This window comes from Sorghum bicolor, chromosome 6 (genome assembly GCF_000003195.3).
Source record: "Sorghum bicolor cultivar BTx623 chromosome 6, Sorghum_bicolor_NCBIv3, whole genome shotgun sequence".
Lineage (NCBI taxonomy): Eukaryota > Viridiplantae > Streptophyta > Magnoliopsida > Poales > Poaceae > Sorghum > Sorghum bicolor.
The window spans coordinates 57336895-57359263 of NC_012875.2; the positions used below are offsets into that span (position 1 = coordinate 57336895).

Sequence of the window (22369 nt, forward strand, 5' to 3'; positions counted from 1 at the left end):
CAGTGGTGATGGATGGGTCAACGATAGAGGCGATAGGGTGAAAAGGGCAAGGCGCGATTTAGAAAATGCTCTCGGCCTAAGGGCATATAAGTCATTTTACTCTTAGGATTGGTACAATAATCAAGATTGCCAAACAACACAAATCTTGGGGTTGATTCTTTTGGTGCGTAGCTTATTAAAAATCATGGTTCTAACTAAAATTGATTCTTAGAAAAGCAACCAAACATGGCCAAAATACCACCTCTAAAAATCCATTAATAGAGATGGACATCTTAGAGGCTAGCCTTTGCAAATGTGGGTCAACCTCAGAGAGGCCAACTTGTCTCGGTCCACTACCAACCTACATTATATAATAGACAAACCCCTAGCCACGATTGGGCTCCCTCCCTACCCCACACAACCTCTTCTCTCATTCGTGCCACACACTTCTCTCTTCCCCTTCATCTCCTCCACATCATGGGTTCTCTTCCCACTACCGCCTCTTCCACCTTCCCACCACCATCCGTAGATCGAGTAGGAGGCGTGGCACATCTGGCGGCATGGATCCACCCCTTTCTTGCTACAATGTGCTACCTTGGCACTCCATATGGCCTGTGGGTGACTCAACATTCTTTTTCTAGCAACAGCGCACACGTGCTTGTCCCCTCCTGATGGCAGATGTGAGGATTTCCATGTTATGGCGTGAACTTCCTAGTTAAATAACTCTTGATGGTTGGATTATGGCGTCAACTTCTGCAACTTGTTCCTGCGGTTTAGTTGCGTTAGTGGAGATTGTGGATGGTGACTCCGGGGACCTTTTTGTGACCCTCAAGTTAGTACTACGTTGGTTGAGAGGACCACATGTAGCACTAGCTGGGTGGCCAAGGTAAAGTCCTCGCAACTTTCTTCAGTAGATCACTAGAGTATGGAGTTTTTGCTTGATCAGAGGCAATCCACTATACCACAACATCAATGGGCTAGTAAGCTAATCACCTTTGATTTTGCAGTTTAATACAAGTTAGGGTATGCAAACACTGCTGCAGATGCACTATCATGAAGAGATACAAAGGTTAACCCAACGGGCTAAGTCAAAATTGTAGATCAGAGCAGCGTGGAGGCTTCAATGGTTCATATAGATATGATGCAATTGGAGTTTTCTTTTTGTACCGTGTCATTATGTAATAGAAATTGTAATAAGGTGGCCGACTATTTTGCCATCCATGGAGCTTATGTTTTACATGTTGGCCCACATGTTTTCATGAGCGAAGCACCATCATATGGAATGGATTTTGTACAGTGGCGAATCCAGAAAACAGACCATGAGGGGTCTAAAATCTTACTAGCCATGTACAAAAAGGGCCCTCCTATATTGCAAATTGTTGTGCGATTGTTACATATTAGGAACTGATAGTGGCATTCCCTGTATATTTGAAAATCAAAATTTAACAACTATATATGTGGTACTATTCAATATTCTGTTCTCACCTTGAGCTCTGACTGTGAGCTGTACTGTATGTATTACGCCTCAAAACTTACTGCAAAGACTCACTTTTTTCCATGGCAAATCAAACCAAATGGGACAACACCTTTAAGTGGCATCGATTCAACCTGAAAAGGATACTCTGTGCTGGACCTGGCTATAGAAAAATAGAACAGAATGAGGCCGTGACCCTCTTTCCTCGGGCTAATGGGCTAGACATGAAGACTTGTTCCCAAGATTTCTGGCCGACGAACGGGGATGCAGCCCTAGCCACTCGCGTGGATCTGTCCATGATTTTGTATCTGACAACCTTAGCATAGATCTTAGTGCATGTGATGAGTTTCCATAAAAAATTGGCTTGAACCTTAATGGTCGTCATTGGAGTGGAGGTTATCGGAGTTTAGCAGATTGGTGGTGGTGTTAGTTGGTGAACGATGACGTGCTTGTATCATGGGAGTTCTTTGCTCCCCTTCTGTGTTTTGTTGTTGTCCTCTTCTAATAGGAAGGTGCGTAGACCATGTTCAATCACTGGGGCAATATCAGAACAAAATTTGCACGACAAAGGAGACCCAACGGTACGGTGGCACAGCTGAACAGTTTGACAAGACGTCCTTGTACCATTATGCCAGCGAAGAAGCTGGCCTTAGCTTTGTTTAAACAATAAGTATACAGTTCCATTTCCGTGCAATAAGTGTCCTAAATACGAATGACCTCCAACTCTTGTCCTAATGTATAAACAATTGTAACCTACTAACCACTTACCGTCCCTCCAACACTGAGATACTAACGTCATTCATGGAGCTATTTGCATTTTCTCTTGTTCCTTGGGCTTCTAAATACCATTGGGAGAAGTACATGGGCTGCTTTGGGACAGAACCTAACGTGGTTTCGTTCTCCAATATGAACACAACCGATGACATAAGTGGCCTACTATTTGGATTGTCTTGCACACACAAGAGTCCTATGTGGATACATCGCAAAGCTTCAACTGGTGAACAAGTCTCAACAATTGATGAGTCCACAAGATCAATTGCCTTACCATCTTTCCATAAGCTCCATGCCTGAACCAATTCAACCAAGTTCATAGCTAGGATATCAACATTTTTTTACGGAAGATGTTAGCACATTTTTATCGAACTGTGAAAATTTCAAGAATAACACAATACTCACATATGCTAATAAGCTAGGGAAGCTAGTGAACTGAGTCGAAGTGATCTTTAAACCACTTATAATCTCCAAGAGTATGACGCCGAAGCTATATGTATCTGATTTGACCGAAAAGGCGCCATCCATTGCATATTCAGGAGACATGTAACCACTACATAAAAAGTTACCACTAAGTATAAGGAAATTAAAAGAAGGGGAAAAAAATCATATCAAGCATGATGCATGGATTACTCACTATGTCCCAACAACTCGAATAGTATTTGCTTCTTGTTGGTTTCCGCCAAATATTCTTGCCATTCCAAAATCCGATATTTTTGGGCTCATATCTGCATCCAAGAGTATGTTGCTTGTTTTGATATCTCTATGAATTATAGTCAACCTTGAATCCTGTTGGAGATAAAGAAGTCCTCTAGAAATTCCTTTGATTATCTTGAATCTTGTTGGCCAATCGAGGGCTCTTTTACTTGTAGGATCTATGTGTAAAGTAGTACTATATAAGTACGCAGACAAATTTTACATGGTAACTATAGCAAACAATTATTTATTTCTCGAAAATATGAGATTAACTACCAAAAATGAAGCAATCTAAGCTTTTGTTTGGTAAATACTCGTAAATCAGCAGCCTCTCATCTCCATGAATGCAGCAACCAAGAAGTCTGACGAGGTTTCTGTGTTGCAATTTGGCAATTAGAACAACTTCATTTCTGAATTCCTCTGCCCCCTGTCTAGAACCCTTACCAAGTCTTTTGATTGCAACTTCTCTATTATTGGGCAGCATACCCTGCATGATTTCCTCATTCACGAAATGACAAAAGTCTCGTACAACACTTGTGTAGGAATTTCACTGTAGTTACCTTATACACCTTCCCGAAGCCTCCTCGTCCAAGCATGTTACCCTCAGAAAAGTTGTTTGTTGCAGAGATAATATCTCTAAAGCTAAAAGATGGAATCTCAAGATCTTCTTCATCGCCAAGTTCATTTGACGTGCTCTCGGTACTTGGCATTACTTTCTTCCCGTTACCATTATTTTGACGTGGGCCTTGCAATAAAATCGTATTAGCGTAGTCTGATAATATATGCACTCTAAATCTCTAATAAAAAAATATTCTTCAAAAAAAAAATCTCTAATAAAAAAAGTTAACTAGGAGAGAGAGAGACCTCCACTTCACTAGCCAATTAATCGTGAGTAGTAAAGTGTCTGTACCTCTAAGCTTGCATATCCAAATAAGGTACATGCCGACAGCCATGGCTGCTAGCAGAGATGCGGTGACCGGAAGCACGATCTTTGCCACACCCCTCCTGTTCCTTTCAGCTGCACAGAAATTTGTTGAAAAACAGATGATGAAACTCTTTTCATGACAAGGACTTCCTTTTTAAGAGAGGTGAACAGGTTTACTGCTGATATAGGAAGAGGTGGAGCCACAAACTTTTAGCAAGCTAGAAGGTTTTTATTGTGTTGCACCTTTTCTAGGATTTTTCTAGAAATTTTATGGTACACGCTTCTACGCTTTCGGTGATACTACACGTTTCCACGCACCCAGAGGGTGTGTGCATGTATTGTGTGAATGTGGAGTGCGTGGTTTGCTTGTGTTCTGAGTTGTTACCGATGAAAAAGAATATTTACCTAGAAAAAAATAAGATTTAATAAAATCGAAATTGGTGCTTACCTATATCAAATTCAGACCTGGCCAACTTCAGGTAGAGACGATCACGATCCTGCCCCTTGTCTACGTACCGAATGTCAACAATGTAATTCGTCCACATGATGCAGCCACTACCATCACCGCCTCCTCGGATGTCGGCGGCGGCGTAGGCGACGCATTCGCAGTTGGCGAGGCACCTTGCCCTGCACTGCTCCATCGTCGCGCCCGTGTCCACCGTCGCGTTGTCCGTGTCAGGGAGCTTCACTCCCCGCACCACCATAAACCCGTCCGTCGTCGTCCCGTTGCCGTGGCATTCCAGCGGCACATTCCTCTGGCACCCGCTTCCGTATTGACCCAAGGACCACTGCGAGGGGTTGACGGGGCTGAACCCGACGACGCAGCTGCAGAACCTCGTGGACGCCGTGTTCACGTTGCACAGGCCGAACGCGCCGCACTTGGCGTAGTTGTCGCAGATGTCCTTGGGCGCCTGCACCAAGATGTTCCACAGCAGGTTTGCCGGATCCCACGCCAGGTGCTGCACCACGCCGACCTCGTTCAGCACGAGGCGGGAGAAGGGCGCGTCGGTCCTGGCGTCGAAGTGGTATGCGATCTCGTCGGCGCGGACGACGACCTCGTTGGGGTACGGATCCGTGTTCGACACCCTCGCCACCTCCGGGAGGCCGCTGAACCATAGGCCGTTCCAGGGGCCCGTTTGGTACTTCTTGGCGTTTCCTTGCCACGAGACGATGCCCGGGAGCCCCCTGGTGTCCATCGCAGTCCTGCAGTCCCCGGTGGTCGGGTCGTTCGATGCACGCCACGACGTGAGGGACCATTCCGCGCCAGTCTGCGGGTTCTTGCCGATTCTCATGCCGGCGAGCAAGGTGTTCGACGGGTGATCGAACGACTGCCAGAGCACGTCACCGCTGCTCTGCTCGCGCACCACAAGGTTGCCGGAGTCGAGCAGCTGCGCCACGGATGGACCGGGACTGCTCGTCGTCGTGGTGTTGGAATTGGAAGACCACGCGGTGTGGCCGCCAGAGCCATCGAGAAGGCGAAGGCTCCCGGTGCTGCCGACCACCAGTACACCCGAGGTGTTGTTGAGGGGGCTGTCGCGGTTGGCCACCCAACAGACGGCATCCGGGGACGCGGTGAACCAGATGCCAAGGTATCTCTTGGCTGGAACGCCGGTAGGGGAGAAGAAGCCCAGGGTGAAGGTGCTGCCGGATGAGACCAACGTCTCGCCATCGGTGATGTTGCTGCTGCTGCTGAGTGTGTCAGATGCAGTGCCAGCGGCCGAGGCTCTGAACGAAAGCAAGAACACGGGGAGGAATATCAGGGTAACAGGGTACGACGGAAGTCTTGGCATTCTCGTCGCCGGTACTAGAGATGATGTTTGTTGCAGTAGCTCAAGAAAATTCATGGTACCCATACTGATATATGTGAATCACGTTGGTGCCCGCTTAGTTTTTTAGTTGCATATTTAATTTAGCACCAATCACATTCCGTGGTCAATCACGGCATGTTGAATCTTTCTTAACTAGCTTATTGTCTAATTTCTTAAGAATCTAGTGGTTGAAAGCAACGAACTTATTTAAAGTCGACGGATGGCTGACCTGTTATTACAAACAAAAGATAAACATGTTAGCTGGCATAGGAAGTCCTCTAGATGGTTCTCTAGTTTGTTGTCAACTTTTCATAGGATATCTCTTGTAATAATTAGATGAAAACTTAGAGCAACTTGAAGAGACTCTTAATATTCTTTCTAATTTATAAGAATCCTGTGTGACAAAACTAATCGTGATCTCTTCAACACACCAATGATAGTCACCATAGGTAATGGAAAAACAGCCCTTTTATGGTTATCAACTTGGATCAATGGAACCATGGCAAAAACAATCAGTGGCGTAGCTAGGGGTGGTTCGTGTGGGCCTGGCCCCCAGAGACCAACATAGAATTTCGAGCAAAGTATTATACGTTGGTATTTAGATAGTAAGATATTTTAAATAGTCTTTAGAGTTTATTACTTATTTAAAAAATGTTTGTAAGACTTTTTAAATATAAGATATTTTAAATAGTCTTCTGAGTTTATTACTTATTTAAAAATGTTTGTAAGACTTTTTAAATATATTTTTCTTATGTTTCCGTAAATTATGTATTTGCATAATGACATACTATATTTAGCCTTTGTTTGGTAGAGGTCCAATCGGCTTCGGTTTTGACTCCTTCAAATGGTCCACCAAAAAATGAGCACACATTAAAGGTACAAGTGCTTTGACTTTTTCTCATGAGTTCGATCTTAGATCTACGAAATGTGAGTGGACTTGGATATTTTTTAGTTCAACTTGCAGAAATTAAAGACCAGTCTAATTGTCATCAAAGATGCACATAAATCTGAGGGGTTTGTTCGATCATCGGACTAAAGTTTAGTCCATCATCAGATAATAGGCTAAACATGAATTAACTATTTTTTTTCTAATAAGTTATACTCAACCAATTGACCGTATACCAGACTTCTCCCAAGTGCTATCTCTGGGCAACTCAGGGGCGATCGTCGCGTCGCCCCTAGGGGCCCCCCTCCCTGCAGTGGCCTGTTAAATGGAGCCTGCCATGTCCTCTTCCCTCCCCTAGTCCTCCATCGCCCAACTTCCCCGGCGCTTCTCCGAAGAGTTCGCTAGCCAGTGGCCCGGATCTGTGTCCCTCTGGACTAGATCTACCCTTCTCCTTGTCGATGCTACGGCGTGGGTCGAGCGGTCGGCCTCGGATGGTGTCTTCTCCGGTGAATGGGCCAAGCGGCGGATCTAGATTCCTCGTGTGCGGATCTGGCGGCTATTGCTCTAGATCCAACGCCTGTTGCTGCCGTCTAGCGCTGCAGGGTGCTCAGCTTAGGTGTCGACACCTCTTATCCCGCCCTGGGCCCCGCTAAACCTGGTTGGGCCGTGGCTAGCTTCTTCCTGCTCGTTGGTGTCTTGACAGGCATCCTCGTTTGCGAATCTGACTTGGACCATGGCTAGGCGAGAGCCAACAATTGGTCTAGCTGGTCGGTTGCCCGGCCAGGATGCCTTGCCCTGGTTGTCATGGCGGTGGTGCTAGTCGTCCTCTCGGATGGCCGGTCGGCGGTGGGACTCATGGATGGGGCCAGAGCGCGTGCAAATAGCTGCATCTACACCCCCTTGGTGTTCTAGGTGGAAGCTTAGCTCGGTTGTGGCTGGGCAGACGACGATGACACATCAGGCGCCACATACCTCCTTGGTGGTGTCATTATTGAACCCATACCTCTGCCCAGACTTGGCTGGATTCTAGGTGTAAGCCTTGCCTTAGACCTCTAAGGCCAGCGGCAACGGCATCCACGGTGGTTGCCTGGGCGTCATCCCCTTCGTGAAGGTGCCGTTGAAGAATCACTAATGGCTATTCTCTTGTTCTCCGTGCCATTGTCGACATTCATGCGGCGAGCTCCTGGAGAAGTTCCTAACTGTGCCTATATGCGTCAATGTTCCACTGCATTGGTTGTCCTACTGCATGTGACCTCATCGGTGTCGTTACTAGCGAATGTTTTGCCTCTACCACTTTCTTCTTCAATGCATGCTTTGCCGTTGTTGCTGATGGCCTCCTCTTTGGCAGATGCTTTGCTGTTGAGGAGGGGCGAAGGTACACTGTTAGTAGGAGGTGCAAATGCACCACCCCAAATTTTAAAAAACAATAGTTTGGGTTTAAATTTCACCATATATGCACCATCTCTTATACAAGTATATGCACCCACAAGGTAAGTGCACCACCCTTCAATTTACTCTAGCTTCGCCATTGTTGTTGAGAGTGTCATGGTTGCCCATCACTGCAGATGCTTTGCTATAAGGGGTGTCTTGTTCTCTGACGGATGCTTGGCTGTCTGTGAATCCTTGGTGGATGCTTTGCCGCCATTGTCTCTTTAGCCTCCTCTCTGGTAGATGTTTTGCTGCCGAGAGTGTGCTGGTCCGCTGCTCGGTGGATGCTTTGCCACCATGGTCATTCGGTTCGTTGGCGGATGTTTTGCCGCCGTTGTTGCTGGTTGCTCCTTCTCTGGGTGGATGTTTTGCCAACATGGTTTGCTCTGTTGCATAGGAAATCTTTGTGTTGTTCTTCTTTTGCAGGCACAGTTGTTGGTTTGGTCTCCACATGAATTATTCTAATTAATTACATAAAAGCATAGACCTAAAGCTTAAAAAAAATTTATACTAAAGCATACCATATTATATATATACTGTGTATATTTACTCATGTGGAGTCCAATAAATTTGGATTTTTTTATTTTATGATTTTTCTGTGATTTACTATGATTTTTTAAAGATTCAGTGGAAATAGATAAAAAAAGAAAAAAAAAATACAAAACCACCGTCCAAACCCGCTTGAGAGAGTTATTTGACTGGTTTGAAAAGTTCAGGGGTTAGAAAATCCGGTTTTATAGTTCGGGGCCTGAAGTAGTCCCATGTATAGTTGAGGGGTCACATAGACTTTTTCCAGCTTGGATTGGGGGCTTTGGGCCTTATTTAGTTCCGAAAACTGAAAAGTTTTCGGAACTGTAGCACTTTCGTTTTTATTTGACAAATATTATCTAATTATGGAGCAACTAGGCTTAAAAGATTTATCTCGTGATTTACAGGTAAACTGTGCAATTAGTTTTTATTTTTATCTATATTTAATACTCCATGCATGTGCCGCAAGATTTGATGTGACAGAGAATCTTAAAAAGTTTTTAGTTTTTGGGGTGAACTAAACAAGGCCTTGGTTATTCATGGTGCAGCAACAACTTGAGGTTGACAGCAGCTTCAGGAGAGCGGTGTCAGTAGCGTGTACATCTTGGCTGGTTTGTTCTTTTAGTTCTCACTTTGGTGGCTGGTTTGTTCTTTTAGTTCTCACTTTGGTTCAAAGCAACTCAGCTTGGATTCATTCTGTTCGATATTGTCTGTGGACAATCACTGTGTTCGGTCTGAAACTGCAGTTCAGTTTGAACTGTCACTCAAGTTCTCTTGTCCACTGATTTTGAAATTGCAGCCTGTTCAGTTTGAACTGTCACTCAAGTTCTCTTGTCCACTGATTTTGAAACTGCAGCCTGTTCAGTTTTCTTGTCTGAACTGTTGCTCGAATTTTCTAGTCACGCGTCATGTTTAGTTCTGAGCAATAGCAGCCTACTATTGTCAGGTCAACAACAGTTTGTTCTGCTCAACTGAAGTAGTAGCTAGTGTTTTTTTTTTTGTGATCTCAACTCTTGGATAGCTTTGTGTTCTTTTGCGACTGTGTTTGTGCTTCGATTATCATCTGCTCAGTGTAACTTCAGACTGACAACAGCAGCGGCTCGTGTCCATCTCCTCTGCCTCAGGTAAGCAGCAGCATTATCAGTTGTCACATAAGTGATAGACTAAGGCCTTGTTTAGTTCGCAAAAATTTTTAAAATTTTCCGTCACATCGAATCTTTAGTCGCATGAATGGAGCATTAAATATAGACGAAAATAAAAACTAACTGCACAGTTTACCTGTAATTTGTGAGATGAATCTTTTAAGTCTAGTTACTCCGTGATTGGACAATATTTGTCAAATAAAAACGAAATGCTACAGTAGCCAAAAACAAAAATTTTTGCGAACTAAACAAGACCTAATCTACGAAAGGTTTCATGTACTGTTAACTAGTACCAATTGTATTATCCACTGTGTACTGATGGGATTCTTGAATGGAATATGGCAACTCATGGGAAATTTTTGACATCCAAAATGTTAGATCTGTACCTGCTGAATTAATCAGGTTAACATTGATCTACGTCGTCATATATATATATCACAGTATACCATGAAATTTCTGCAACAAACCTCATCAGTCATCGCTAGGAGCGACTGGAATGACAAGACTTTTGTGCCTTACTGCCCTGATCTTCCCCATTATGCTCTGCCTCACAACATCCGCCGCCGGTGCCGCGTCTGACACACTCGACAGCGGCAGCAACATCACCGACGGTGCAACGCTGGTCTCGGCCGGCGGGTCCTTCACCCTTGGTTTCTTCTCCCCGACCGGGGCGCCAACCAAGAGATACCTCGGGATCTGGTTCACCGCCTCACCGGCCGAGGCCATCTGTTGGGTGGCCAACCGTGAAAAGTTCCTCAGCAACACCTCAGGAGTTGGAGTACTGACCATCGGCAGCACCGGGAGCCTTCGCCTTGTCGATGGCTCTGGCCGCACCGCGTGGTCTTCCACCGCGACGAGTTCTTCTGCTCCGCCTGTCGTGGCGCAGGCGCAGCTGCTTGAGTCTGGCAACCTAGTGGTGCGCGACCAGAGCGGCGGCGACGTGCTTTGGCAGTCATTCGACCACCCGTCGAACACCTTGCTCGCCGGCATGAGATTCGGTAAGAACCCACAGACTGGCGCCGAGTGGTTCCTCACGTCGTGGCGTGCGTCGAACGACCCGACGCCGGGTGGCTACCGTCGTGTGCTGGACACCAAGGGACTCCTGGACTCCGTCTCGTGGCAAGGCAACGCCAAGAAGTACCGGACGGGCCCCTGGAACGGGCTGTGGTTCAGTGGCATCCCGGAGACGGCGTCGTACAAGGAGATGTACTCCGTCCAGGTCGTCGTCCGCCCCGACGAGATTGCATACACCTTCAACGCCGCCGCCGGCGCGCCCTTCTGCCGCCTCGTACTGAATGAGGTCGGCATGGTGCAGCAGCTTGGTTGGGACCCTGTCAGCCGGGTGTGGAACGTCTTCACGCAGGCGCCGAGGGACGTCTGCGACGACTACGCCAAGTGCGGCGCGTTCGGCCTGTGCAACGTGAACACGGCGTCCACGCTGTTCTGCAGCTGCGTCGTCGGGTTCAGCCCCGTGAACCCCTCGCAGTGGTCCATGAGGGAGTCCGGTGGCGGGTGCCGGCGGAACGTGCCGCTGGAGTGCGGCAACGGGACGACGACGGACGGGTTCAGGGTGGTGCGGGCAGTGAAGCTCCCCGACACTGACAACACGACGGTGGACATGGGCGCGACGCTGGAGCAGTGCAGGGCGAGGTGCCTCGCCAACTGCTCGTGCGTGGCCTATGCAGCCGCTGACATCCGAGGAGGGGGTGATGGCAGTGGCTGCGTCATGTGGACGGATGCAATCGTGGATGTTCGTTACGTAGATAAAGGGCAGGATATCTACCTGAGGTTGGCGAAGTCTGAATTAGGTAAGCACAGTTACATCTCCCAGTGTGAATCATGAGCAAGTTTCATCATCTATATATTCCCATGGTGCAACATGTATATTTCTGCAGTTGAGAAGAAGAGGAATATGGTGATAATAATCTTGCCACCAGTTACGGCATGTGTGCTTACGCTCATGGGGATATTCATTGTTTGGATATGGCACAAGCGCAAGCTTAGAGGTAGAACCAGAGTCACTTCACTACTTGGAATTCAATGATGATTCGTACTGAACAACAACATTAATATTTCTGTTAGGAAAACGTCGAAACTTGGATAGCCAGAAGAAGATGATGGTAGGACAGCTGGATGAGTCAAATACACTTGGTGATGAAGATCTCGACCTACCGTTTTTTAGCTTTGGAGATATTGTTTCTGCAACAAATAATTTTGCTGAAGACAATATGCTCGGGCAAGGAGGCTTCGGGAAAGTTTATAAGGTAATAAAAGTAAATATTTTAAACCATGGCAGACAGCATGGAAATTATAAGATTTCTTGTTTAATTTAATGATGGTGAAATGAAAACATGCAGGGTATTCTAGGCGAAAATAGAGAGGTTGCAATCAAAAGGCTCAGTCAGGGCTCTGGACAGGGCATAGAGGAATTCAGAAATGAAGTAGTTCTAATTGCGAAATTGCAGCACAGAAACCTTGTTAGGCTCCTTGGTTGCTGCATTCATGGAGATGAGAAGTTGCTAATTTACGAATATTTACCAAACAAAAGCTTGGATTCCTTCATTTTCGGTATGTATAAACTAGTTGTATTTTATACAGGAAAAAAAGAAGAAGATAGTCATAGTTATTACTCTGGTTTGCTTGCTTACTTTACTTATAATACAATTGTATATAGATGCTGCAAAGAAAAAAGTTCTCGATTGGCCAACAAGGTTCAGGATAATCAAAGGAATATCAAGGGGAGTTCTTTATCTGCACGAGGATTCAAGATTGACAATTGTGCACCGAGATCTCAAAACAAGCAACATATTGTTGGATGCAGATATGAACCCTAAGATATCAGATTTTGGTATGGCAAGAATCTTTGGAGGGAACCAACAAGAAGCAAATACTAACAAAGTTGTTGGGACATAGTAAGTAATCATCCATGCCTCTATGTTTAACATTAATTCTCGTTTTCCTATACCTATCAATTTTTTTTTACATGCATACTACTAATTATTTTTAAGCAGTGGTTACATGTCTCCTGAATATGCAATGGATGGAGCTTTTTCTGTCATGTCTGATACATATAGCCTTGGGGTTATACTGTTGGAGATCATAAGTGGTCTAAAGTCGTTTCAAAAAATAAGTGGTCTGAAGATCACTTCGACTCACTCCACGAGCTTCCGTAACCTAGTAGCTTATGTAAGTATAATGGTGTTCTTCAAATTTTACAATTCAAACAAAACAAGCTGATATTCTACAAATTTTCTTGGATTGGTTTAGGCATGGAGCTTATGGAATGATGGCAAGGCAATGGATTTGGTGGACCCATCCCTTATCGAGAGTTGTTTACCAAATGAAGCCTTGAGGTGCATCCACATAGGACTCTTGTGTGTCCAAGACAATCCAAATAGTAGGCCCCTTATGTCAACGGTTGTGTTCATGTTGGAGAACGAAGCCGAGTTACCTTCAACCCCAAAACAGCCCCTGTACATCTCGCAATGGTATGAAGCCCAAGGGACAGGAGAGAACACAAACAGTTCCATGATGAATAACATAAGTGTCTCGGTGTTGGAGGGACGGTAACGTTAAGTGATTAGGTTGCATTTGTTTAATTGGAATCAAATTCCATCGTTGTGATGATAAGGAAAGAACGCATCATCTTTGCTTGCCGCACATTGGGAGTCCACCAGGACAATGATTTTTTTCGTCTCACATGGGTGGCCTTATATATGTGATATGTCTTTAGGCTTACAAACTAAGTTTATTTGACGTGTGATATATACTCTTTTGTTTTAAGCTTTTGTGTGTTGTGTGTAATAATTTTGTTCCGATTCCTCAATTGTGAGGATGATGCCGGATGTTCTAAAAAAAATTACTAATATTGGGACAAGAGTTGGAGTGCAACTAGTAGTAGGTTATTCCCTTAGTCTCTAAGTAAATCAATTTCTAGTGTTGTTGTGAGTCAGATTGTTTTTAGATTTGTTCGAATTCATAGAAAAAATCACCAAGATTTATGGTACCAATGAAAATAATTGTAAGACTACTTGAAATCTATTTTCGTAATGTGTTCATTTGGTCTCATAATTCATAAATATGGCACAAGACGACGTACACCTTGTGAAACTGCTCTCTGCTCTGCCACCGGCACCGGAGCGGTCTTGTTTGCCGTGCGAACCTGCGTTGTTTCCGGTGATTTGTGTGCAGGCTGCCATGGTGAACGCACGAGCGTTTTGTACCCGACGCGGCGACACACTGTCGCACTGGTTTTGCATTGTCTGACCGTGATCGAGTAATCGAGACGAATGCTCGAAGCCATGAAACTTGTTGTCGGCGCCGTCGACGGAACGGGCCGGGTTGGCTATTGGCACGATGGCCGCCGGGCGCGAGCTGCTTCCAACGTCGGCCTCTCTGCTTGGGCCTTCTCTGTCTCTCCGTTGTTCTGGGACTGGCCTCTCTGTTGACGTTGGTCGAGTGGTCCGTATATATGATGATGATTTCCTCTGGGCAGCTGGGCTAGGCCGAAAACACTCGGAGGTCCGAACACGGAAGCCCAGCTAAGTGGCGGTCTGCCAGAGTCGACCCGCAGCCGTGCCTGCTGCCTCCAGCTCGAAGAGGTCCGAGCCCAACAAACGCGATTTTTTTTAAAAAAAAAAGCTCACATCATCATCAATCATCATCATCATCATCATCATCATCGTTGTATTGGTACGAGTACAGTCTTACTAGCTACTCCCTAGGAAGATTGCAACAGTGATGCATGATCATGGGTTGCAATCTACTTAATTTGTATGCGCTTTGGTAGAGACCAATTAAGCGCCCAGTTTTAGCTGATCATCGTCCTTACAACACGGTAATAACTTCGTCCTAGGAAAAAAAAAAAACTCCCAGCTCAATATATCACGTTCGCTTCAGGCCTTTCTCCGACCGTGAAACGTACTGCTCTCAGCAGACAGCGCATTGAAGGTTGGAAGATGGAACATTAACAAGTTGGAAAGCGACGGCCGACGACGGGCCAAAACATCGACGATCTGGTCCAAAGAAATGGAGACCTGTTGGACTTGGACAGTTGGACGGCCTCAGATGTATCGATGCTAGTTTATTGCGAGAGAAAAACAATGTAATATAGTGCTGGTTCTGACCGAAAAGATCAATAGAACAAGACTCATCGCTGGATGGATGCCGTCCTTGGACCACGGCGATAGGGAGTGTCGTGTATGCTGTGTTCACAAGCAAGCTCACAGCACGTATTACATTACATATACAGCAGATTGTTGCTCTAGGCCTAGGCGGCACCAGACGACTCGGTGGCTCTCGCGGCCGCGTCATCGTTGACGTACGACCGCACGGTCACGGCCGGGAGCCGGGCGGCGCGCGCGCGGATGGTAAGGTATGCTCCACGCACCGTGAATCGGTGAGCCAATGCGCACAACTGATCGAGCCACAGGGCTCCGGATCCGGCGGAGTGCGGTACACGCGCGCGGAACTATATATGTGCTGTATATATGTATCTGATGAGGAGTCGCAAATTAAAGGGAGGAGGACTTGAAAGGTGCGTGATGCGTCAGCGCGTGCGTCAGCGCGTGCCTTGTTTGAGAGCTTCTTCCGATCCACAGGGAAGGGACCGTCACGTCGTCACCCGGCCCATGTACCATCACATCATGCATGGCAACTTGCGATTAATAGCGGATCGAGGCGCGGGGAGCGCACCGGTGAGATTTGACTAATGCTCGGCATCGGCGGGGCCCCAGTCAGCGGGAAGCTCAGCCATGGCTGCTGGGTGCTGGCTGGCCACCGCAACAGCTGATTGTCAACCTACGCCACGACGCGCTGCATGCCTACATACTTTGGTCCTGTTCACTTACCGAATTTGTCAGCCGTTCCTCACAACAAATTTAAACTAGTTAGACATTATGTTTATGCTTTTTCTAGGTTTAGGCCTAATGCTTAGTGAGGTTTGCATACGTCTTATCACTAGATGCTTGTGTGCAGCACTATTGTACTCAAAGGGGCTTCTGGTCTTGCGAGATTATACCAACTGTGCTAGTGGTGTGATCATCACCAGTGTATTAGAGAGAATGAGGACCGTGGTATTTTATCCAGAAGCTTGATAGTGATGACAATAGGAAACGATCTTAAAAAAAGGCTATCTTGGAGACCCAGTGGCAAGCGGTAGCAGGCAAACATCGCACATTCTACTCCTAGTGTCTAAGAGATGCGTATTAAGTATTATTAGATTAATCGTAGAATGTATAAACTTAAAAGTGTTTAAATCATCACAAAGTGACGTGAATTTACTTTTGGATGAAGATATGACGTGACTGGTCTAGTATGCGTTAATTGCGCAAATGCGACGGTGTAACAGTTTCATTTTTCGTGTAATATCTAACAGCCTCCCCACGCTGATTTTCGTGTGCAAGGACAAAGATACATCGCAAATGGCGGTTCTCAACCTCCTCGCCCTGATTTTTGCCACGCTACTACTGCTTCTCAGAAGAAGCTCCGGCGCCGGCGCCGGCATTTCGTCTGACACGCTGAACAACGGGGGCAACATCACCGATGGAGAGACGCTGCTCTCCGCCGGTGGCTCATTCACCCTGGGTTTCTTCTCCACGTCGACCACGGTGCCAACCAAGAGGTACCTCGGGATCTGGTTCACGGCGTCTGGTACGGACGCCGTCTTGTGGGTGGCCAACCGCGACACGCCGCTGAACACCACCTCCGGCGTCCTGGTGATGAGTAGCCGGGTGGGCCTTCGCCTTCTCGACGGCTCCGGCCAGACCGCCTGGTCCTCGAACACGACCGGCGTCTCTGCCTCTTCGGTGGCGCAGCTGCTCGATTCCGGCAACCTCGTCGTGCGCGAGCAGAGCAGCAGCGCCAGCGCCAGCGCCACCTTCCAGTGGCAGTCGTTCGACCACCCGTCGAACACCTTGCTCGCTGGCATGAGGTTCGGCAAGAACCTAAAGACCGGCGTGGAGTGGTCACTCACGTCGTGGCTGGCGAAGGATGACCCGGCGACGGGAGCCTACCGTCGGGTCATGGGCACAAGGGGCCTGCCGGACATCGTCACTTGGCACGGCAGCGCCAAGAAGTACCGCGCCGGCCCGTGGAACGGTCGCTGGTTCAGCGGCGTGCCGGAGATGGATTCACAGTACAAGTTGTTTAACATCCAGATGGTGGACGGCCCCGACGAGGTCACCTACGTCCTCAACACCACGGCCGGCACGCCCTTCACCCGCGTCATGCTGGACGAGGTTGGCAAGGTGCAGGTCCTGTTGTGGATCTCTTCCAGCCGGGAGTGGAGGGAATTCCCATGGTTGCCGCGCGACGCCTGCGACGACTACGCGTTGTGCGGTGCGTTCGGCTTGTGCAACGTCGGCGCCGCGTCGGCGCCGTCCTGCAGCTGCGCCGTGGGGTTCAGCCCCGTGAACTCGTCGGAGTGGTCCAGGAAGGAATCCTCTGGCGGGTGCCAGAGGGATGTGCAGCTGGAGTGCGGCAATGGCACGGCGGCGACGGACCGGTTCACGCTTGTGCCCGGCGTGAAGCTCCCTGACACGGACAACGCGACGGTGGACATGGGGGCGACGCTGGACCAGTGCAAGGCGAGGTGCCTCGCCAACTGCTCGTGCGTGGCCTATGCCCCCGCCGACATCCGAGAGGGTAATGGCACTGGCTGCGTCATGTGGACAGATAACATCGTTGATGTCAGGTACATAGAAAATGGGCAGGATCTCTATCTGAGGTTGGCCAAGTCTGAATCAGGTAAGGAACAACTGAAGCAGTAACCTATCTCAATCAAGATTCTGAGGCAAAATCCATCATCTTATCAGCTACTACGATTAATACTTCGTGTAATACATTTCCGCAGCTACAGGGAAGCGGGGGCGTGTGGCAAAAATCTTAGTTCCAGTGATGGTGTCTGTGCTTGTACTCACGGCCGCTGGCCTGTACCTTGTTTGGATATGCAAGCTTAGAGGTACAAACAGACTATCAGAGAGAGCAACTTCACCACGAAGAACAATTCAGGCACAATATTTTTGCACTAGTGTAAGGTTTATTAATAACAATTGGAATTGCTTTTCTTGTCAGCCAAACGCCGGAACAAGGATAATTTGAGGAAAGCGATCCTAGGATACTCGACTGCGCCATATGAACTCGGTGATGAAAATGTAGAGCTTCCATTTGTCAGCTTTGGAGACATTGCAGCAGCAACAAACAATTTTTCTGAGGACAATATGCTCGGGCAAGGTGGCTTTGGGAAGGTTTACAAGGTTAGCAAAATATACATCTTTTAAATAAAACTGTAGAAATGTGAGAATTATGGCACTGCTAGTTCAATTTAATAATGGTGAAACAATGCAGGGTACCCTGGGACAGAACATAGAGGTTGCAATCAAAAGACTCGGTCAAAGTTCAGGACAAGGTGTAGAGGAATTCAGAAATGAAGTTGTTCTGATTGCAAAATTGCAGCACAGAAACCTGGTTAGGCTTCTTGGATGCTGCATCGATGGGGATGAGAAGTTGCTGATTTACGAATACTTACCAAACAGAAGCTTGGATTCCATTATTTTTGGTATGTGCAAAATTATATTTTTGTGATTTTCAGGGAAAAAAAGTTATGCTTTTTGCAAAACAAAAGAAACATGTGACATGGTTACCTTTGGAATTGCTTACTTTAGATGCTGCAAGAAAATATCTCCTTGATTGGCCAACACGTTTCAAGATAATCAAAGGAGTATCTAGAGGACTTCTTTATCTCCACCAGGATTCAAGGTTGACTATAATTCACAGAGATATGAAAACGAGTAACATACTGTTGGATGCGGATATGAGCCCCAAGATATCTGATTTTGGCATGGCAAGAATCTTTGGTGGAAACCAGCATGAAGCTAATACTAATCGTGTTGTTGGGACATAGTGAGTAATCATAGCCATGACTTTTAAAGTGAATTCTGTTTCCCTATATACTCTTCTCAGATTGTTTACTTCTTTTGAGCAGTGGTTACATGTCTCCTGAATATGCAATGGATGGCGCATTTTCTGTCAAGTCAGATACATATAGCTTCGGTGTCATAATCTTGGAGATTATAAGTGGCTTGAAGATCAGTTTAACTCATTGCAAGGGCTTCCCTAACCTACTGGCTTATGTAAGTGCGTGGTGTTATGCTTAATTTTCTGTCACAGTTCAAGCAACAGCTTTCTAATTTCTATAACATTTGATCCCATCGGCTCATCAGGCATGGAGCTTATGGATAGATGACAGAGCGATGGATCTTGTGGATTCATCCCTGGCTAAGAGTTGTTTCCACAATGAAGCTTTACGGTGTATCCAGATCGGATTATTGTGTGTGCAAGACAATCCAGATAGTAGGCCACTCATGTCGTCAGTGGTGACCATGCTTGAGAATGAAACCACACCAGTTCCGGTACCAATACAGCCAATGTATTTCTCATACCGGGGAACAACCCAAGGGACAGAAGAAAATACTAGTAGTTCTACTAATAACATGAGCCTCACAACAGTGTTAGAGGGACGCTAGTTGTTTGTATGTCCGTTTCTGGAATAGAGATGTGCAATAGTGCATTAGAGCTTATTTGTTTTAGAGAAGTTATATATTGATATTACATGAAGATGCAAACAGTGAAAATTTAAAAATTATGATTTGAAGTTACCTTTGGTTGCAATTATGGTACCTCACTTGAGAGTCGTTGGGTAGGCCTCAGATGTCAGATTAGCTCGTTGTTAATGGAGATTGCAATGGGGCGTGATTCTCAATTATTTCTCAATTCTTTAAAAAAAATATTCTTCGCAGAGAATTTTTTTATTAGCTGACGGGGTTTGTGTAATTTTTCCCTCATGGGGGTCTCAAGGGGGGAAGAGCTCATTCGATTAGCTTCTTCTATCCCATACATTCTGACGCCACAACTTCCCGCGTCTTGCTCCCGTCCCGCCAGATCCCATAGGATGGTAGTGGGTCATCATTTAGAGAAACATTTTTATAAAAAATTGCTTTTTATATTTCTTCACTCTCCAACAACTTTCTATCTCTCAAGCACTCAAGAATCATTCTCGTCTTCTATTTTTAGCTAGTGAAAATTTCAAAATATAAGATAGCTATATTTGTATAATCATTTAGACAAGCTCTTGAAAGGTAACTTTTCACCAAAATCTCATCTCTACTATAATAGACAATTTGAAATTATATTATGTTCACTCAGTAAAATGTCTCCCGCTGAGAGCCTCTAACTATTGTGTATCCAAAAAAATATACACATGAATTCATCTCTATTAGAATCAAGGGTTAATAAGATACTCCCTCCCTCCCAAATTATAAGTCATTCTAAAAATCTTGGAGAGTCAAAGTTTTTCAAGTTTAACTAAATTTATATAGCAAAATAATAATATTTTTTATAGTGTACCTATTTTATGACATCAATCTTTATATTTCTCTCTATATTTTTGATGAAACTTGAAAATGTTTTGACTCTTCAAGATTCTTAGAATGACCTATAATTTGGAACGAATGGAGTACTAAAATCAGGCTTCGCCCCCCCCCCCCCCCCCCCCCGCGCGCCCTCCATCCCACGCCTGCAACATCTAGCCACGGTTCGATTCCTATTCCCTTCTGTATTTGGGCCTTGTTTAGATGTGAATTTTTTTTGGATTTCGCTACTGTAGCACTTTTGTTTGTTTGTGGTAAATATTGTCCAATCATAGATTAACTAGAGTCAAAAGATTCGTCTCACGATTTACAGACAAACTGTGTAATTAATTTTTGTTTTCGTCTATATTTAGTGTTTCATGCATGTGCCGCAAGATTCGATGTGACGAGGAATCTTGAAAACTTTTTGGATTTCAGTGAGAACTAAACAAGGCCTTGTTTTCATGGTTGGTTGGGGCGCGACACTGGACGCGGCGGCGACGGCAGTGGCAGGGCGCCGGCCGCCAGACGCCAGGGCAAGGCCTTTGAACCCCACTCGCGCTCACAGTCTGTACGGCCCTGCTGCCCTAGGACCGCGCCTTCGTCCCTGTCGCGTGTGAGCATCAGGGTTCAAGGTCAGGTGGCGCTGGCATCATCGTTTCCAGGCCTCGCCTCTCCCGATCCTCACCGTCTCCAGTTCCCGCGGCCCATGATCGCGCCTACATCCCCTTCTCCTAGGCTCGTGAGGACAGCGGTCTTAAGTCCCTATCTCCACGATCTGCTGCTTGCTCGGAGTAGATGCCTCCACGCCGGCGCTGAGGACTTCATCGTGAGAAGCCTCTCCAGAGCAAGGACATGCAGCGCCTCTGGAACTGCTCCACTGCCACGAGGCCGTTGTGGCCAAGCGGAATAACAAGTCGCTGGTGCCGCCGCTGTCATCGTCGGCGCCACGGCGGGACAACGAGCGAACCTCGTCGAAGTTGCCATGGTACGTACCTTGCGCCGGCTACCACAACTCGCCCTCGGACAGGAAGGTTAATTTTTTCCTTGTTTCTCTAATCGAGTTTGTCTCTGTTCCTTCTGCGTGAGGTGCTGTAGTCGTCGAGCTTGGAGCTCTCGCAGTGCTGGTGTATGTGTATATGGCGTGCTATGCCAGGTCGAGCTCCTGCACAGATGGTCATCGGGCAGCCGCTGCTCGCTTAGCTCTTGTGTGGTGAAGTGATGAATAGAAATGATTTCCTACTAGAATTAGGTAGGGGATTTGCTTCGGTGAATTAGTGCTAGAGCTCTTAGTGGCTATTAGGATTTGTTATTTTACTATCAACCTTGCTTAAGTGTTTGTGCACTTTGTAGCAAATTTTTATTCGACCATCGAAGAAAATTAGCTATGTGAGTAACACTTTGGCCACAACTACAGCTACACCAGTACAGTGCTTCGTGAGTAGCCACACTACAGCTGTATCCAAACACCCCAGAACATCATAGATAATTCGCTACTGCGCTTTCTTGTAGATTCTTTTTCACTTTTCAAACCTTTATAAGATCTATATAAAACAAACCTTTTTTATAGTCTATAAAAGAAATAAAAAGGATAAAAAAAATAAAAGAAGAAGAAAGGCCACATAAAATTAAAAAGAAAGGGGAAGCAAATGAAAACAAAATAAAACAAGCAATTCTTCTAATGGGTCTAGTTCTGTTTGGATGGCATCTACAGGTGGCCACATCCGGCACGTGCCACAGCATCTTCAACCGTTCGATGACTTTTTCTAAGTGGCTAAAAAAAATTAGGAGTATATTTATTGGCTTCCTCCATAGTTTCTAAAATCCTGGTCCTAAAATATAAATAACAACTTTGCATTAGGAATCCCAGGCTATTTCTGAATCACCCTAACCACTTATATTTTTCTCTCTTATACATTTATTAAGAACAATGTCCTACTTTTTATTTTTCCCACGTCTTTCCACCTTCAAACTGACCGATTAATCAGCGCATATATACGTACGCAATTAGATGGACTTTTCCCAAGTGCTAAAAGATTGATAGTGGAGACTAAAACACACTTAGGAAGCGTTTGGCTAGAAGACAATGTAGAGTAGAATGGTCTTGCCTCCGGTTTGTAGCACGAGACAAACAACCCATTTTCTATTTGGTTGAGGAAGGATGAGACATACCTATTTTCTGTTTGGTATAGATACAACAAAAAGTGGGACTAGCAACTGACAGGTGGAGCTTATTTGTAAGTTACTTTAATTTTCTTTTGTCATCCTTCTATCCTTATCTCCTTTGTCCCCAACCACCGTCCAACACCATTTAGACCTCATACGA

At 46.0% G+C, this 22369-nt stretch overlaps 3 protein-coding genes across 3 annotated transcripts; 2 read left to right on the plus strand and 1 right to left on the minus strand.

Moving 5' to 3' along the window:
* On the minus strand, positions 2072 to 5705 carry LOC110436363 (G-type lectin S-receptor-like serine/threonine-protein kinase At4g27290). Its single transcript, XM_021463282.1, has 7 exons — positions 4294 to 5705; positions 3831 to 3938; positions 3481 to 3665; positions 3197 to 3407; positions 2862 to 3099; positions 2630 to 2777; positions 2072 to 2520 (listed from the first exon to the last, which is right to left on the minus strand). The coding sequence occupies exons 1-7, from the start codon at positions 5696 to 5698 to the stop codon at positions 2218 to 2220; spliced, it is 2598 nt and encodes an 865-aa protein (XP_021318957.1). The 5' UTR covers positions 5699 to 5705; the 3' UTR covers positions 2072 to 2217.
* LOC8074761 (G-type lectin S-receptor-like serine/threonine-protein kinase At4g27290) lies at positions 10122 to 13420 on the plus strand. Its single transcript, XM_021462760.1, has 7 exons — positions 10122 to 11445; positions 11533 to 11643; positions 11720 to 11901; positions 11995 to 12205; positions 12312 to 12549; positions 12649 to 12823; positions 12905 to 13420. The coding sequence occupies exons 1-7, from the start codon at positions 10134 to 10136 to the stop codon at positions 13205 to 13207; spliced, it is 2532 nt and encodes an 843-aa protein (XP_021318435.1). The 5' UTR covers positions 10122 to 10133; the 3' UTR covers positions 13208 to 13420.
* Positions 15376 to 19309, plus strand: LOC8067922 (G-type lectin S-receptor-like serine/threonine-protein kinase At4g27290). The gene is made up of 7 exons (XM_002447126.2): positions 15376 to 17383; positions 17490 to 17597; positions 17711 to 17892; positions 17984 to 18194; positions 18301 to 18538; positions 18621 to 18768; positions 18859 to 19309. The coding sequence occupies exons 1-7, from the start codon at positions 15970 to 15972 to the stop codon at positions 19159 to 19161; spliced, it is 2604 nt and encodes an 867-aa protein (XP_002447171.2). The 5' UTR covers positions 15376 to 15969; the 3' UTR covers positions 19162 to 19309.

Coding starts and splice junctions, on each gene's coding strand:
- LOC110436363 (XM_021463282.1), bottom strand. CDS start 5,698: ATGGGTACCATGAATTTTCTTGAGCTACTGCAACAAACATCATCTCTA. Junction 3,939..4,293: donor CAGGTCTGAATTTGATATAG/GTAAGCACCAAT, acceptor ATTTCTGTGCAG/CTGAAAGGAACAGGAGGGGT. Junction 2,778..2,861: donor ATTCGAGTTGTTGGGACATA/GTGAGTAATCCA, acceptor CTTTTTATGTAG/TGGTTACATGTCTCCTGAAT.
- LOC8074761 (XM_021462760.1), top strand. CDS start 10,134: ATGACAAGACTTTTGTGCCTTACTGCCCTGATCTTCCCCATTATGCTC. Junction 12,550..12,648: donor AACAAAGTTGTTGGGACATA/GTAAGTAATCAT, acceptor ATTTTTAAGCAG/TGGTTACATGTCTCCTGAAT. Junction 12,824..12,904: donor TCCGTAACCTAGTAGCTTAT/GTAAGTATAATG, acceptor GGATTGGTTTAG/GCATGGAGCTTATGGAATGA.
- LOC8067922 (XM_002447126.2), top strand. CDS start 15,970: ATGCGACGGTGTAACAGTTTCATTTTTCGTGTAATATCTAACAGCCTC. Junction 17,598..17,710: donor TTGGATATGCAAGCTTAGAG/GTACAAACAGAC, acceptor TTTTCTTGTCAG/CCAAACGCCGGAACAAGGAT. Junction 17,893..17,983: donor GCTTTGGGAAGGTTTACAAG/GTTAGCAAAATA, acceptor GAAACAATGCAG/GGTACCCTGGGACAGAACAT.